Source organism: Nycticebus coucang, chromosome 22 (assembly GCF_027406575.1).
Source record: "Nycticebus coucang isolate mNycCou1 chromosome 22, mNycCou1.pri, whole genome shotgun sequence".
Classification (NCBI taxonomy): domain Eukaryota; kingdom Metazoa; phylum Chordata; class Mammalia; order Primates; family Lorisidae; genus Nycticebus; species Nycticebus coucang.
The window spans coordinates 10924698-10938834 of NC_069801.1; the positions used below are offsets into that span (position 1 = coordinate 10924698).

Sequence of the window (14137 nt, forward strand, 5' to 3'; positions counted from 1 at the left end):
GGACAGGCTGCCAGCTGAGGAGGTGGGTGACAGTAACAGTGCTGGTAGGGAACAGCTTGGGGAGGGGCTGGGCCTTAAAGGAGAGACCCTGTGGCGCAACCAGGAGGCAGGGTCCAGGGTGGCTAATTAGAGGCCAGAGAGGAAGGGTCAGAAGAGAAGAGGGGTGAACTTGGGTCACTTGGGGATGCTGCAACTTGCAGAGAGCAGGGCTGGAGAAAGAAGGAAGGGGTGAGGAGGGAAGATGAGTCTGTCATGGGGCAGCATCTACCAAGGGCTATTCCGTAGAAAGACAGGGATGAGCCATCTAGGATGTCAGCAGGGAGGTGCGATGATCAGCTACCTCTGACTGTCTCCCGGAGAGAAGGGCGGTGTCGCTTTGTAAGCCCACCACTTGTCCTTTCACGTAATGATCCCCTCATGGCCCCCCGTAGCTCCCACTTAGCCACGCAGTCTGCAGAGTTCCTCAGCAGGTGGCCTGGGGGCCTCCTTCCTTCTGCGAGGCTGCCATCGCGTGGCCAGCAGAGGAATGACAGTGTTGGGTCCACCCTCACTGGGCACAGTGACACTTGACCCGTTTAAAAAAACACTCACGGTGCACCTGCTGTGTGCGTGGCACTGGGCTCTGTCTTGTGTGGGACACAGGGGAGTTGGAGACACACAGGTGTAGATGTGAAAGAGAGGACTCAGAATACACCAAACGGGGGTTTCAATTCCAACTCCCAAGACACGCCACCGTGTGGCTCTGGGCAAATTCAGAGCCTCTCCTTTGTAGACGGGGGGACCCCGGCGCCTTCCTCACGCAGCACTTCTGAGTGTTAGGACATACCCAGCCACCTTGGGTGGACACTCCGTGGTGGCAATCACTGTCATTTCCCATTATAATCTTCACAGAGGAAAACACACCAGAGAGCACTGGGGAGGACTCGCCCATCTCACGGGCCTGGCCTCTGGGTCCAGGGAGGCTGTAGAGGCCCCCATGGAAGTGAGGGGGGCCTCGGCAGGCAGGATGGGGTCCCCAGAGCTGCTGCCGTGTGCCCTCTGTCACTGTTTGCTCTCTCTCTCTCTTTCTGTTGCTCCTCTGTTCTTTGGGGCTTTCTCTGTCCCCGCCCCATCGACCTCTGTCTCCCTCTCTGCTCTTCTTTCTGTCTGCCCTCCCCTCTCTCTCCGTCCACTCCACCCCATCCCTGTTTGTCTCTATGATTTCTTGGCCCTCCCTGACCCTGTTGCCTCCCGATCTCTGCTGCCATTCCTGCCTGTCCCTGTTTCTGACACCTTCCCCGTCCTCTCTGGATGCATTTCTCCTCACCAGCCTGTCCAAAGCTGCTGACCTGGACCATCACTGGGTGGCCAAGGCCTGGCTGAATGACATCGGCTTATCTCAGTACTCCCAGGCCTTCCAGAACCACCTGGTCGATGGGCGGATGCTGAACTCCCTGATGAAGCGGGACCTGGAGAAACACCTGAATGTGTCCAAGAAGTTCCACCAGGTCAGCATCCTGCTGGGGATCGAGCTGCTGCACCAAGTGAACTTCAGCAGGGAGGTGAGGACCAGGCACTGCCACAGCCCCCACTTGCCCTGTGGTATCCACTGTCTGCCCATCTGACCATCCACCTGGTCATCTGTCCATCCATCCATCCATCCATCCATCCATTCAATCACTCATCCATAAATCTGCTTGTTCCTTTATCCATCTGTCCATCCATGACCACTTATCCATCCATCCATCCTCACATCCATCCTGCCATCAGTCATCCGTCCATCCACTTGTTCATCCATCCATCTGTGCAAACCATCACCCCTCGCTCCCTCCTTCTAACAACCACAGGCTGGGTATGGGGCCAGGCCCTGTGTTCACTTCTGGGAAAATGGGAGCCCTCATCCTCTGAGAGCTCACTGCTTGTCAGGAAGAACCACAAAGAAGCTGGTGGTGACAATACTATAGAAAAATATCCCAGTGAGGGAAGCCCTGGGATTTACAAAAACCCAAACAAGAAACCTCCAGGTGATCAGGGGAAGCCCCCCAGGGACAGCGACAGCCAAACTGAGACCTAAAGGAGGAATCACAGGGGATCAGTGGAAAACAAGAAGGGAAGGCAGGCCAGCAGAGGGGACAGCATGGTGAAGGCCCAGAGACCAGGTCTGTGGCAGCAGAGGAACTCTGAGTTCTGATGGGTGGAGTGGTGGGTTTAGTGAGAGGGGGTGCTGGAGAGGTTACCAGGGGCCTGTGCGTCATGTTCACAAGTTTGGGCTCTGACTGCCCTTGATTTTGAGTTCTGCCAGTGCAGAGAGTGCAGGGCACCTGCTTCAGCTCCCTGGGGCCTCCCAACACCCCTGGGGAAGGGCCCTATGGGGCTGAGTCCAGATGGTTGACCTTAGGCTCACATCAGAGCACAAGCTACTCATGGTCAGGAGAAGAGGGACAGAAGAAGGACCACCAGCCCTTCTTCCCCTTCCCCAAGCACCCACTGAAAAGCCCGCATGGTGCCTCTGTTGTATGCGTGGCACTGGGTTCAACCAGGCAGTACAGTGGAGAGAGAGAGGACTTGGAATAAGAAAACATGGGTTTAAATTCCAACTCCAGGACGCACCGCTGTGTGGCTCTGAGCAGTCAAGAGCTCTCTGTTTAGAGAGGAGGTGGCATCACCTTCTCCTGCACCAGTGGAAACAATGAGAGACAAGAACACAGGCCCCGGCCTCTGGGAGCCCCAGTCTGACAAAGGAGGCAGACGTAGAGGCTCATGGCAATAACATGCAAGAAGGGGGCAAGGGATCCCCACCCCACCTGGAACCTCTGGGTGCCCCTGGTCCCCCCAGCTGGCCCACTGTGTCCCCCCAGGCCCTTCAGGAGCGCCGGGCCCGCTGTGAGACTCAGAACGTTGACCCTGTGGTCTGGACCAACCAGCGGGTGCTCAAGTGGGTGCGTGACATCGACCTGAAGGTGAGGATGATGGCGGTGTGGGGGTACCTCTAGGGCATGTGCACACTCCCTGCAAATTTGCACACCACCCATATCCCTCTCTGGGTAAACTGCCCAAGTTTAGCAAGGACAGTCTGCTTCCTGTCACTCAGGAGGTAGGAACTGCCCACCCCTGTGACAGGCCCTGCTATTGTGACGTTTTTCTTCTGGGGCTGCAGGTGCTGGGCTGGCCTCACTCTAAGCACACATGGGGTTGAGATCCAGGCGCACCCTTTCATTCCATGTGCATTCGTGGCTGCCTGCTAGGCTGGGCCTGCCTCTGCAACATGAGACTCTGCCCAACTGGCCACTAAAGAGTGGGGGAGGGGAGTCTTCTTCACAGTTCAATTGACTGGACCCCAAGGGCTCAAGCCTTTGCTATTAGGGACAGAGTCCTTCTTGGGACTGCCAGCACCTCTCCAGGCCCCAGCCTGGCCCTCTCAAGCCAACCAGCCTCATGCCTTTGCCCTTAGGAATATGCAGACAACCTGACCAATAGTGGCGTCCACGGCGCCGTGCTGGTTCTGGAGCCCACGTTCAATGCCGAGGCCATGGCCACTGCCCTGGGCATTCCCAGTGGGAAGCACATCCTTCGAAGACACCTGGCGGAGGAGATGAGTGCCATCTTCCACCCAGCCACGTGAGTGTGGGTCAGACCCAGGCCCATCCTGGCCTATCACCTGCAGGACTCCATGTGTTCCTTGTACTATGGTGGTCTCTTTGTACAGACCAGGAAACTGAGGCTCAGAGAAGCAAAGAGCTTTAGCCTGAATGTCATAGATGAGAAAGAGGTGGGGGAGCAGTCAGGTGTTAAAGAAAGTTGTATGTTAAATCTAAAGCCATCTGGATATCAGAGAAGGAAGTTCACAGTGAGTGTGTAGGGAAAGGGTGAGTGAGGGTGGTTCAAACCAGAAGGATTAGCACTGGACTAACAAGTTGAGAGAGCCAGTCCAGGCAGGACAACTGTGGGGCAAAGTTTGGAGGCAGGAATGAGCATATTGATGGTGCCCATGGTCCAGGCAAGCAGATCATGTCAGGCCACCTACCTTCTCATCCTCATCTGAAAAGTGACCAAAGAGTAGACAACTGGCCAGATAGATAAACCAGGCCCCCTCCCAGTGGATTCTGAACTTGAAATGATGCGCTTAGGGTTACATGACCATTTACTGAGCTCTTCCTACCTGCACTATCTAATTTAATCCTCCTGACAGCGCCAAGTGATCAATATTACTATCCCTCCTTTAGAGATGGAGAAACTTGTTCAAAGGGACCAAGCTACACAGCTAGTAAATGGCAGAGCCTAGATTTGTCTTTTATAATATAGTTTGTTACATTGATTGATTTTCATATGTCAAACCAACCTTGCATTCCTGGGATAAATCTCACTTGGTCCTGGTGTATAGTTCCTTTTATATGTTGCTGGATTAGTTTTACTAGTATTTAGTGGAGAATTTCTACATCTCTATTTATAAAAAATATTGATCTGCAGTTTTCTTTTCCTGTGATGTATTTTTTAGGGTAATACTGGCCTAATAGTGTGAGTTGAGAAGGGTTCTCTCCTCTTTTATATTTTATACATAGAAGAGTTTCCAAAGCATTGGTGTTCATTATTCTTTGAACATTTGGCAGAATTGCCCAATGAAGCCATCTGGACATAGGCTTTTTCTTTATGGGAAGCTTTTTGATTACTAATTCAAATTCTTTACTTAGTTAGAAGTCTATTTGGGTTTTCTATTTCTTCTTGAGTCAGTTTTGATAGTTTATATCTTTCTAGGAATTTGTTCATTTCATCTAGGTGAGCTGATTTGGTGACATACATTTCAATAAAGTTGGTAGTAATAACCCCTCTATCATTCCTGGTTTTAGTAATCTGAATTTGAGTTTTTATTCTTTTTTTTGTTTTTAATCCAACTACTAAAATGTTATTGACAGAGCCCAAATTTGAACATGGGGCTCCCCGATGCAGACCTGTGCACTGAACTCCCAAACCACAAAGAGCCTTAGGGAGCAGCTGGGTCATTCCTCATGTTATGCAGGTGGAGAAACTGAGGCATGGGAAGAAACTCCACATCTAAAATAGGGTCCAAGTGTCATGGACAGCCCTTCCCATTGGCAACCCCATATCCATGCTGTTCTCAAAATGAAGTCCACAGACCCCTGTAGCAGGGTTTTGCAAAATACAGATTTCCTGGTCCCATCTTACATTGTGGGACAAGTATCTACTGTCAGAGCTCCAGAAATCCATTTTTTAGTATCTTTAGCATGTGGTGGATGGTTTTTATGGAGACAAGGGTGACAAGAACACTATTCCATGAGCCATGAATCAAAAGGTGCAAGAAAGAGGCTCTTCTCCTTAGTACATTCCACCTCTCCTGACCTTCCTTCTATAACAGGGTTAAGATACCCTGAGCCCTGGAGGGGGCCCCTAGCTAAGCAGAGTATATCTGATAAACCCTTCTTGCATGATAACCGGTGTACTCAGGACTATCTGAGACTGGTGGGTAAGTAGGCCAAGGGAGGTTCTGGTTGAGACAGATAGGATGAGTCCTTGTGTCTTGGTGGGTCATAGACTCCCTAGAGAATGAGACAGAAGCAGTGGACCTCCCGATGAAAGGATAAGGAAGAGGGAAGTGCACTTGGTCCAGGCTCCTTGTTTTATGCACAAGGAATTCAACACTGGCTAGCCAGGGAATTAAGAGGCTGTGCCAGCCCCAGACCCCAAGCCATACTCCTTGTTGTCACCTTTGTCCATGATGCAGCTTCCTTCTTATGTCCACGCATGGCTTGAGAGTCCAGGTCCCTGTGATTTGGGATTTTAGAATCCCATAGACCCTTTGCTGAGACCCAGCCTGAGGGCCAGAGAAACAGGCTTCAGTCAGCTGGGAAGTGGGGGGGGGGGGGTGTCACAGAACTCCATGGGTTTCTAAGAGATCTAAAGACTACTTCTGTCACCACAAGAAGCTCCAGCCAAGAAAACACCAAAGGAGGCAGTGATCCCTGGAGAAGGAACCTTCTCATATCTTTTAAGCTGTTAGATCTTTGAGCTTTGCCCCAGGACATCTCTGCGGTGATCCAAGCAGCAAAGCCCTCCCATCCACTGCTCTCTTGCTTCCTCTCCTCTGTTGCTGCCTTCAGCCTTCTAGAGAGAGGAGAGAACACGAAATGGGAGGCAACGTGGTGGTGCTGACCCTTTGGGGTGGGTCCTTCTAGAATGCTGGATGGGTGCAAAGGTTCCAATTTGGGAAATACCACTCGTTATTGAGACAGATGTCAAGAGTGTCTTAGTCTGTTTTGTTCTTAAAACAGAATATCTGAAACTGGGTAATTTATAAAGAAAAGGAATTTCTTGCAGTGAGGGAAGCTGAGAAGTCCAAGGTTGAGGGGCTGCATCTGGTGAGGACCTTCTTGCTGGTGGGGACACTCTGCAGGGTCCCCCACGCAGCACAGGGCATCACATGGTGAGGAGGCAGAGCGTGCTAGCTCAGGTCTCTCTTCTCTTGTTATAAGACCAGCAGTTCCCCTCCCACAATAACCCATGAATCCATGAATCCATGAATGGGTCAATCCATTCATGAGGCAGAGCCTGCATGACCCAGTAACTCTTAAAGGCTCCACCTCTCAACACTATCACCTTGGGATTAAATTTCAACATGAGTTTTGGAGGGGACAAATATTCAAGGCATGAGCTGCTTCCCCGCTGGACCTGGGAATTACATCTCCAGTGGAGGAGAGGGGGTAGTCACTCATGAAGACCTCATCTCCTGACCCACCACAGAGCACAGCCTCCCTGTTTCATGGAAGCATCTTTAGCATTTGGGGATAGTTTTTATGGAGACAAGGGTGACAAGAACACTATTCCACGAGTCCTTGGCACCTTGGGTGAGAACTTGGACGAGTTTCGGTTCAGGCAATACTGTCTCCTCCTCACCTCCCCATGCCTCCTTTGAACTTCCTCAGCACAGTTTGCCCCAGAAGCAGCAGAACTTCTCTGAGGCAGCTTAAAAGATGTTAGAAGGGGGCAGTGCCTGTGGCTCAAAGGAGTAGGGCACCGGCCCCATATACCGGAGGTGGTGGGTTCAAACCCGGCCCTGGCCAAAAACTGCAAAAAAAAAAAGATGTTAGAAGGTTTATTCTTTTTTTTTTATATTTAAGAAGTTATATATATTTTAATTTTGAAATAGCTTTATTGAGATTTATTTATTTATTTATTTTTTATTAAATCACAACCGTGTACATTTATCGGGTACAGTGTGCCGATTTGATATACAATGTGGAATGCTTATATCAACCTAATTAACATAACCATCATTTCATTTACTTATTTGTTGTGGTCAGTCAGAAACATTTATACTCTACTCTTAATAGATTTGAAATGTACCATTGCATTGTGCACAATAGGTGAGGTCCCACCAAATACCTTCCCTCCTCCCATCTTCCCCTCTTCTCCCTCCTCTTCCCTCCTCCTTTCTGGACTATAATTGTGTTTTATCATTCGTATGAATGTGTAGGTGATTATATGTTGGCTTCATAATAGTATTGAGTACATTGGATCCTTTTTTTTTTCCATTCTTGAGGTAACTTTTGCTATGCAGCCGTCAAAGAGGATGGAGACTTTACATCTTTTATGTTTACCTGCAGGGGACTGAAACATATTCTTTGTAGTAAGGAAGATTCATTCTCTTAAGGAGCCTCCTCCGTGGTGACTCCTAGCTCTGCACCAGGCCTCTTGCCCCAGCTCTGCACACTATAAGGAACCTCAGCATCTTCCTCCACAGCATGGATTGGCAAACGTTTTCTGTAAAATGCCTGATAGGAAACATGTTAAGATTTGGGAGCTGTATGGTCTCTGCCAAAAGTATACAATGCTGTCTTTCTAACAAGAAAGCAACCACAGCCAACACAGAAACAGTAGGCGTGGTTGAGTTCCAATAAAACTTTATTTACAAAATCCGTCAGCCAGCCGGACTTGGCCCATGGGCGACAGTTTCCCAAATTCTATTCTAATAGAAACGTTCTGTGATTTTGTACAGAGAAGAGAGTCACAGGTAGCTTCAGGCAGCAAGTCAGGTGGGGGACACAGATTTCTAATGCACAGCGAGGGAACTTTCCCAATGCTTCTCAAATCACATCTAAATCACTAGTATTTGGGGATTTTCTTATCAAGTCTTCCCTCTCCCCATAAGGTTTGCAGGACACTGAAGAGTTAAGAGCAAGACTCTGGAAACTCAGACACGGGTATAATCTCGGCTGTGCCACTTACAGCTGTGTAATGTTGGGCACATAGCTTAATCTCTGTGTGCCTCCCTTTCCTCATCTGTCACCCAGGGCTGGCAGTCCCAACCCCTAGACACACAGTAAGGATTGCATTTATAAAGTGCTGAGCACAGAGATGGCACGTAGGCGGCGCTCAGTCAGTCTCAGTCAGTCATGGCCACCAGGGTGAGTGTTTGTGTGCCCATGTCCCTGGGTGGTAGTAGTTGACTAAGCCTCCCCTGCTGACTTGAAGTCGGTGTCTCCCCAGCTCTACAGGCATCCGAGAGCCTGAGCGCTTTGGGACACCCCCCGGGAGGGCCTCCAGCATCACCCGGGCGGGGAAGGAGGAGAACAGCAGTGGTCTCAAGTATAAGGCCGGCCGGGTAAGTCACTCAGTGCGTTCACCTGTTACTCCTGCGCACCTGGGAAAGATCTTCTTGTTCTCTGGGCGAGGTGTCCCTCTCCCTGCTGCCATGTACATGGCTCCTGAGTTGGCCTGGGAAGGTAGAGTGCCAGGCCACAGTGCCAGGCCACACACGGCACAGGTGCAGCCAAGAAGGACACCCTTCGAGAGACCTGCGTGATGCTTCAGTCACGGTGACAAAAGGCTCCTGGGAGGTTTAGAGGGGTGCACCATATCTCGAAGTTCAGGTCTCATGGGCTTGTGTCAGAATCACCTGACATTATTGCTTGATGTACAGACTTTGTGGTTTAAGATCTTGGGTATGGTGGAGCCAGCATGTCCCCAAGCTGTCCAGAGGGTCCTGCTGCAGCCCCAGACTCTGAAAATCACCGACTTAGATTTAGAACACCAGTGACCTGAGCAGTGACAGAGATGAATCCTGGAGACTCCAAGAAAACACACCCAGTGTGGGTCTGATCACACAGACTCTGACTGACACAGATTCCTAAATGGAAGTTTTTAGACCCAGATGGCAGCCCTGGGTAATCCAGACAGTCTTCCAGCTGAAGAATAAATGATCCCCATTCGCTCATAAACATGAATAAATGGCCAACCTTACCCTGAAAATTCTTCCATTCTAGAACATGCTTTCTAATTTGGAGTCACATCACCACCAAAGGAGGAAAAATTGGGGGTGGGAGGGAAGGTGGCAAAAAAAAATCTTACTCTTCATAGGTAAAAGCACAGCTATGCATATGGTGCATAAAAAATGCACAGTACATCTGTAGTATTAAAATTTCATGGTAGGGGCACAATTAGGATAAAAGTGTCTAAAAAGTCTCCTGAGGCCGGGTGTGGTGGCTCGCACTCTGGAGGCTGAGGCAGGTGGATTGCCTGAGCTCACGGGTTCCAGCCTGAGCAAGAGCAAGACCCCATCTCTAAAAATAGCCAGGCCTTGTGGCAGGCACCTGTAGTCCCAGCTACTTGAGAGAATGAGGCAAGAGAATCACTCGAGCCCAAGAGTTTGAGATTGCTGTGAGCTAGGACGCCACAGCACTCTACCAAGGGTGACAAAGTAAAACTCTGTCTAAAAAAAAAAGTCTCCTTAGGAGGCAATGGCGGCACCTGTGGCTCAAGGAGTAGGGCACCAGTCCCATATGCCTGAGGTGGCGGGTTCAAACCCAGCCCTGGCCAAAAACCAAAAAAAAAAAAAAAAAAGGAGGCAATAATTTTTTTTAAAAAAAGGTTGAGAAACACTGGTCTAGCACGAAAGGCGGTCAAGTAAATAGCTTTGTAAAAAGCACTATCGTGACTGCTGTAATACAGATAGTACAAAATTAGAGGGAAAGATTGTCGAGGGCTTACTGGGTGTGATAATAACAGTATTTGTCAAGCTCTGTGCTTTACAGATGGAATTTCTACTCTTTGCAACAATTCTGGGAGGTAGAAATTATTATTCCCATTTTGTAGCTGGGAAAACAGGCTCAGAGAGGGGAGATGACTTGTTCAAGATCACACAGCTGGAAAGTGGCAGAACAGGAATCTGAACATGGGTCTGTAAGTCTCCAAAATCCACATTCTTTCTAGAACATTCCTTCTTACCTTGAATGAGCAGTCCGACCTCATGACAGTCTCACAGGTATTCCCCAGTGTCTCCTTTCTCAACTCCTCTCCCACCTAAGAGAAATATGAAGGAGACCTTGCGAGTAGTCAGACTGATAGGATTTATCCTCACTCTTGGCAACCAATTGAATCCTTCCACTTGGGAACACAAAACTCTCTCCAAATGGCAATTCACAATCTCCTCTCAGTCTCCCTGATCAGTGACTATTATTGCTAATAGGAGGAGCACAGAGAGGTTAAGTGAATTATTCAAGGTCACACAGCAATGCAAATTGGAGACATTTTCCCAGATGTGAAAACATTTCATTTTGTTTCTCTTCTTCTTCTTCTTTGGTCATGTTTTTGTCTTCTCAGCTGCCCCTGGGGAAGATTGGAAGGGGCTTCAGCAGCAAAGACCCCGATTTTCACGACGACTATGGCTCTCTCCAAAACGAAGATTGCGGGGACGATGACCCACAGGGCAGGCTCGAGCAGTGCCGTCTGGAAGGCTACAGTAGCCTGGAGGTCACCAACGTGTGAGGCTCCACCAGACCCCATGCAGAGAGACCCAGGCAGGAGGAGCAGCCAGGTGGCCCAGGGACCGCCCCACTGTACATAGTGACCTCAGGCTGAGGGTGCTCCTCTGTTCCTGGGCAAAATCCCAGCAGACTGCTGCAGTGTCAAGTGGGGAGTGCCCAGGAGAGAAGAGACCCCAGTCCACCTGCTGTGGGTGGGCCACAGACTTTCCCACTCAACCCCAGGAGACTGGCCAGGAGGATTCACCCCAGTGCCCAGCCCTTCCATAATCGAGACAGGCAGCCTCCACCTTGGAGCTGTTGAGCAGTCCAAATGGCACCAGGAGTCTTGAACTGAGCAGACAAGATGGAAAGAGCCCCTGGTTTCCCAAAACACCCTCCCAGGAGGAGCAGGTGGGACCCAACCCCATGCCACAGAGCCCAGTGTGTTTGCAGAGCTGGCAGCAAACAGAGCAGGTACAGAAAATGCTGCCTCTTACAGAGATGTAAGACAGAGGGGGTCTCATCCGCTGTCCCCGTGGCTGAGACTTGGGTCACCAAATCTTTCTTGGCAGAATGCAAAGTGGGGACTGGTCATTCCCTCTACCTTAAGAGCTCTGTGCCGCATGGAGGTAGACGGGTTGCAGACCTGTGCACCCATCAGGCCCGGAGCAGCTACGCTGAGTGGGGGTCCCATGACTGAGCCATGCAGGGCTGAGGACTAGTGGCAACAACTCAGGAAATGCAGATATCCTGTCACCAGCACGCAAGATCCAGGGTGACGGAGTTCAGTCAGCGACAACCGTATGGAATGTGGCAATCGATTTGGGATCTGGGGCAGGGAAATGCTTGTCATCAGGAACCCAAGAACTCTCTGTGGTGATGTCACTGTCACCTGAAACACAGGTGTGCCCCCCAACGTTCTGAGATGCAAACTCCACAGAGCAAAGCCCTTTTCTTGCTCCGTGGTCTTGCTGTGTCCTCTCCCTAGTGGCCTCACCTCTCTGTGCCTCAATGTCTTCATCTATAACACTTCTTGTCCCCTCCCAGGGACGCTGTGAGGACTAACACTTGCTAATGTCTGTAACACACTGTGTAACCTCTCAGGAGACAGCGGGAAGTTATGGGTGTCTAATTTCCCATTTGCAGCCCAGAACTGACTCTGGACTCATCCTCTACAAGTCTGCTTTGATTGGAGAACTGTACAGAAGGAGGACGGGGAGTGTTTAATGTTCAGACTCACCAACAGCCCCCAACGGAGCTCAACAAAAACTTCTACCCGGTGAGCAAAACCTTGGGAGCCAGTTTGATTCAGTGATGTTTAGGGGAAGGACAGCTGTGTTGGCTGTCTACTTACAAGTCAGTTATCAAAGCCAATCGTCTCTCAGAACCATGAGGCGTGACCCCTTTTGAGGCCATTTGCACTGGGAGCCAATGAGAGGTTTGAATTTCCAAGATTCGCCTTAGGTATCAGCCACTGAGAACCATCAAAGCACATGTTCTTCAACCCAGCAAATTGTTTCCTTTCGCAGAAGAAGCTGATCCCTGATGAACTTGAAATATGCTCTTCCCTAATGCTGAGACCATGGTTTTCTCTCTAACGCAAACACAGCCTTTCTTGCTACCTGAAACCAAATGCCTAGCTGGTGGACAGGTGGATGTTCAGCCTTGTAAGGAAACATTTCTGATTCTAGGCCCCAAGATGTGAATCCCTGGGGCTTGGCTTTTTTGATACAGGTTCAAACCCCTGTATCAGCCTCGTTCACAAGGTCCTGAAGCGGCAGGCCCACAGCTCAGGAGCCTGGTGCCACAAGTCACTTCCAAGCCACACCCAGACAGCGTGTCCCCAGACCTTAGAATCTGCCTCTTGGGAGGCAGCTAAGGCAGGACGGTCAGATGGGCGATTATTCCTGCAGGGGAGCAAGACTGGGAGAGGTCACCTGAATGCAGATCTAAAACCAGTGTTCACCCACGTTGTCAGAAATGACACCTGCATTGTTCCTGGACTCCAACCTGTTGGGGACCAGATGATAAGTGGACAATTGGGAGTCACTGGCAGAGATGGCATTGCCCCAAACATTCACAGCATGAGGCCAGCGGGCCTGGGACAACACTGGTAGCCTCAAGTGGAACTTCTGGTCCAAACGATGCCATCACAGCCCTCTCTTACCCACAAGGCTCCCTGTCCCTGGCAGCCAAACCAGGGTTTGGAGCTGGTTTTCCACTGTGTGGTCAGGGTGGTGGTTAAATTAACAACCTCTACCAAGTCAGACTGGGTAAGCTTTGTCTGCTAGAAAACTCTGAAATGTCAACTCCACTTGAAGGGTGAGCAAGAAGAGGGGAGAGTGGAGACTTGGCAGAGAGACTCTGGGAGGTAATTGACAAAGTCTGCCAAGGGGCCACCCCCAGGGTGGTGACCTTCGACATTCTGTCCAAATAGTCTTAGTCCATAAAGGGTGGCGTGGCGTGTGGGCTTGGGGATAATACAGATGTGATTCTCTGGGTGTTGTTTTGGCCTGTGCTCACAGGTGCTGGTCCCTTGAAAATGGGCTGGGAGCAGCAGGGTAGGGGGAGACACACTATCCTCCTCCCAGAATCTGGAGACCAGAGCCATCAGAAGCCACCTGCCCAGCCGACTCAAATTTCTGCTCCCTGGCACCTCTGTAAGGCCCCTTTGTCCTTGGCTGAGCTCAGCTTTTCTCCTAGAAATCTGTCAGCATTGCTGAGATGAGACCCCAGGCTGCAGGGAAAAGCCACATGACAGCCTGAGCCTCAGAATAGGAACCCAAATGCTTGTGGTCACTGAACAGGGCTGGGTCTTGGCACAGCGGGAAGATTTGGCAAGACATGACTTCAGCGTTCACCACAGGGACATCGGGACCCTCTAACCTGGGAAGAAGACGCCCTTGCTCAGGCCTAGCTCCCCATCCCGCCCAGGCCTCCCTGTCTGTGCCATTGTGTCTGCTCTGCCCTTGTGGGAAGAGCACCCTGTGGGCAGTGGCAGCTTCTGAGTCCAGTGCTGTCACCCCTGGCTGGCTGGTGAGGAGCGTCTCCCGAGTCCTGGCCCTAGAGGGGAGTTTGTGGCTGAGAAAGAAAGGAGTTGTCTGTGAGCCATGATGACACTCCTGACCCTGGCCCTAGCCCCAAATGTCTTCTGGAGAGCAAATTTTAACACTGTAACAATAAATACTACCGCCCCGCACTTTATGGAGGTGACTTTTTTTCTGTGTGTTTCCTCATTTCGTTTTCCCAGCAGCCTCTTTGAGGGAGGAGATTGTGAACCCATTTCATAGACTCATCAATGGAGAAATTGAGATTGGAAAGGCTGGGGGGGTTCACCCAGCTCCTAAAGCTGAGAAGTCATGGGGCAGGGGCTCGACCTTGGGGCAAAGACTTGACCCCAGCGC

The 14137-nt window shown here is 50.5% G+C and overlaps 1 protein-coding gene across 1 annotated transcript in view; it reads left to right on the top strand.

Annotated features, from left to right (window-relative positions):
- Positions 1–13912, top strand: part of KAZN (kazrin, periplakin interacting protein) — a 1031394-nt gene extending 1017482 nt beyond the window's left edge. The window contains exons 13-17 of the mRNA XM_053575946.1: positions 1310–1541; positions 2838–2939; positions 3431–3597; positions 8479–8593; positions 10591–13912. Of these exons, the coding sequence (XP_053431921.1) occupies positions 1310–1541; positions 2838–2939; positions 3431–3597; positions 8479–8593; positions 10591–10755 (781 nt within the window). The 3' untranslated portion in view covers positions 10756–13912. The remainder of the gene's footprint in view (positions 1–1309; positions 1542–2837; positions 2940–3430; positions 3598–8478; positions 8594–10590) is intronic.
- The last annotated feature ends 225 nt before the right edge of the window (positions 13913–14137 follow it).